General features: G+C 57.4%; 1 protein-coding gene across 1 annotated transcript in view; it reads left to right on the forward strand.

Moving 5' to 3' along the window:
• Window positions 1–913, forward strand: part of VOLCADRAFT_92760 (uncharacterized protein) — a gene marked incomplete at both ends in the record, with an annotated part of 9,234 nt that extends 8,321 nt beyond the window's left edge. Inside the window, one exon of the mRNA XM_002952103.1 lies at window positions 817–913. Coding sequence (XP_002952149.1) covers window positions 817–913 — 97 coding nt within the window. The remainder of the gene's footprint in view (window positions 1–816) is intronic.
• Between the last annotated feature and the right edge of the window lie 2,735 nt (window positions 914–3,648).

Genomic DNA, 3,648 nt, shown 5'->3' on the forward strand with positions numbered 1-3,648 from the left:
CTCCCGGCTCGCCTTCAGCTTGATATCTTCATATGCCATGAAGGCCGAAATATTACTGGCGTACGAAAATATCACATCGGTGTGATATCTTCGTATGTCATGCATTCCTCGGCATTCCTGGCCTACGAAGATATCCAACCAAAAGCAAGCCGTGCGCCTAAACTGCTGCAGCGGACGATCCTGCCCAACCCCCACCGCCGCCATGACGTTGGCAGCTATGACCAACGCACCGAACACCAACACGGCCACACAACGTGGCAGCGATATCTCCCGCACGCCTCTGCACGTATTGTACGGCATACCTGCGCTATCCTGCGTACTTGTGCGGCGAACGTCAACGTCTAAGCAGTCGTATGCAGCGTACACCACATGGTCACTATCGTCTGCGAAGTACTCGTCATAGTTCGGTAACTGCTGCATGACAGCGACGACTTCTTCGGCACCGCCAGCTTCTCACACAATACTCATCGTGTGGTGTACACTGCTTACAAGATTGCCGCAGTCAACACCATCCACTGCCTGGTGTACTCACGCGTCATGACGACAACGATGCTCCCCTTCGGTACGGATACCGGATAAGGTTCGCATAACGCGGTGCATAACAAGGTGTCGCATATGTTCGCATAACGCATAACGCATAACGCAAAACACGCAGGAATGACTCGTTCTTGCGTGTTCATCCACTTGCACTGCCGTCCGCTGCACGTCGTCCAACTTTGCTATGGCTTGCACCTGTCCCCTCCCTTCACTTCCATCTAGCCGAACCTTATCCGATCCCATCTCCTGACTTTCTACACCTTCGACCAACTCCTGCAGTAGTATCGACCCACCGGACGCCAAGCGTCAGAGGCTGGACACGGCTGCGTCCCAGAGCAGCATGTCGACGGTCGGCCCTCCCGCCGTCGCCACGTAAGCGAACTGCTACATGCAAAGAGCGTGTTCACACCAGTAAGGTACTTACGCTCCGCCTCTCATCGTGCGAAATAGACGCATCTATCAGCTCCGGCGCGCATATTTGGCCGCTGCCTGTTAATCGTCAATCTGCATAATTACTATCCCCTGGCCGGCGGTATTCACGCCAGCGATGAAGCTGCCGTAGCGGCTCTGGGCGCCGGCAAAGAGGCGGTCCTCATTCGTTTCTGTGGGGCCGGCCGTAAACGTCACATGAAACGTGACGCTCCTTGAATCCCTACATGTTGCAAAGGGGCGTCACCGCAATCGCGCGAGTTGGCGACGTTCTGCGTCCGACGTTGAGCTTCGGTTTCGCTAGACGCGGCCACAATCACGCGAATTGGCACCAATCCGCGTTATCGCCTGACCACGCCTGTCTTCGCTGTATAACTCTACTCCTGTTTCGGAGTCGTTCAAGGCCACCGCAATCGCGCGGACCAGGCTCGCAGCCGCGGCGCGTGCGCGTCCAATGTCCGCGTCTGCCGATCCTCGGACATCTGTCATCTATACGCTGGTACGCTACCGATGCACGCAAAACTCCCTCCCCCCCGCCCCCCGAAGCCACACACACTCACGCGGGCACGCACACCTGCGGCTGTCTACTATGCGGTCCTTCTGCATCGGGAACGGGATATATGCAACACATAAACGGCCGGAGACGGCAAAGGCAGCGGTACGGGAATAGGTATACATGGCACCATAGCAGCATACGTGGAGCATCACAACTGCCAGCCGGCCCATCCGTGGAACAGCTGCCCACTAACCCAACGTCAACCATACCTCCCAAGAATGTGGCCTTCCAACCAACGCACCCCCTATATCTGACGCACGTACTTCATCGCATCCCTTGCACTTGTGAGTTCGACTCCCACACGGGTGTAGTACACGCACGGACCGTCGTACTCCTGCCGCCCAGCCGGGGGACTACGGCCCCCTCGCGGGCGACGCAGCCCGCGTCTAGTCCGTCCGTCCGGGTGGCCGCTTGCTGTTTTCGCGTTTTTCGGGGTGTCGTCCACGGTTTCGGAGCCGCGCCTTTTAGGCTAGCTCCGTCGCCGCATGGGAGCCGCGGTCGCCGGTTCGCGCCCCGCCGTCGCCGCTTTTTTCGTCTTCCTGCGTTCGGCGCCCCGCGCCGCACCGGATGACGTCTATGGATGGCACCGCACCGCACAACACCTGGGCCCGCGCAAGGCGCCCCGGAGCATGGCCGTGCGCCCCTTCGTCGGGCGCGCTAGCTCCGACACCGAGTGGGAGACCGCGGTCGCCGGTTCGATCCCAGCGCCGGCGCGTCGTTTTGTCTTTTTTTTACGTTTCGGCTCGCTGGCTTCGTCACCCGGCGCCCGCTTTCTTCTATTTTTCGTTCGGGAGCGCTGCCTTCGTCGTCGCGTGGTTCGTTTTTCGCGTCGTCGTCGTTTATTGTTCATTTCTTTTCGTTCTGGACCGTGCACCGCACACCGCGTCGTCCCGGACTGCACTGCTCCACGCCTGGGCCCGCGCAATGCGCCCCCGAGCATCGCCGTGCACCGCTTCGGTGTCCGCGCCGCACCGCACTGCACCGCGTTGCACCGCACCGCGCCACACTGCGTGTGGCAGTGCATCGCACCACACCACACCTGGACCCGCGCAATGCGCCCCGGAGCATCGGCGCTTACCGCTTGTGGTGTGCGCTAGCTCCGACACTGAGTGGGAACCGCGGTCGCCGGCTCGATCCCGATGCATGAGTTTTTTTTTGTTTTTTCGTTCGGGACCGCTTACCGCACCGCACAGCACTGCACCTCACCGCACCGCACCACGATTTAACGTGCAAATCGCAAAACATTGGCTGCACCGCACTGTGCAATTTGACATGCGCCGACTCGCGCATTTTAACGCGCAACCCACCACACAACTCGACATGCAATTAAACATGCAATTCAACGCGCAATTTAACGTACACCGAACCACGCAATTTCACGCGCACTGAACTGTGCAGTGCTTGTCCAACGTTGTCCGTGTAGGCTGTACGGCATTTTGTGAAGCTGTTTTGTTCATGGACGTTGGCTCGCTACAATATAATTGCACCGCATATATACGCATCCGGTTTACTTATTTTCAGATATGTTTGCTTTAAAGCTGGCGGTTGTAGACTAGTTGCGCTGCCGACATAAGCTGCGCGGTATTTCGCGAAGCTGGCCTCTTTACATGCATCGGCTCGCTAACCGATTTTCGCCAGACGATAATATCTCGGCATATCAACGGTTGTTCATCGCCATCGATGGCTATTCATCGCCATCCTCGTCTGCACGTCCTACACGATACAAGGTCAGTCCACATTGCAAAGCAGTAGCAATGAATAGAAACGACGAATAGCAGTGAGTAGAAACGATAGCAAGGATTAGCAAGGAATAGAATCACAACATGCACCGAAGTGTGATGCGCAACACAACCTGACCCGCGGGACGGTTTGCGCGGTCGGTCGTGTTCGCTGGGTCGTGTACCGCGTTTTTTTTATTTCCATTGAGACCGCGCACCCCACTAGCCATGTCTCGGCTCGTCGTGCTTCATCGTGCTGTATCATAATGCTATCTCTGTCACCGTGTGGGAGCCGCAGTCGCCGGCTTGATCCCACGACAACATCTCGGCACATCAACGGTTGTTCATCACCATCGATGGCTATTCATCGCCATCCTCGTCTGCACGTCCTACACGATATTAGGTCAG

The sequence above is a fragment of the Volvox carteri genome (assembly GCF_000143455.1).
Source record: "Volvox carteri f. nagariensis unplaced genomic scaffold VOLCAscaffold_28, whole genome shotgun sequence".
NCBI classification, from domain to species: Eukaryota; Viridiplantae; Chlorophyta; class Chlorophyceae; order Chlamydomonadales; family Volvocaceae; genus Volvox; species Volvox carteri.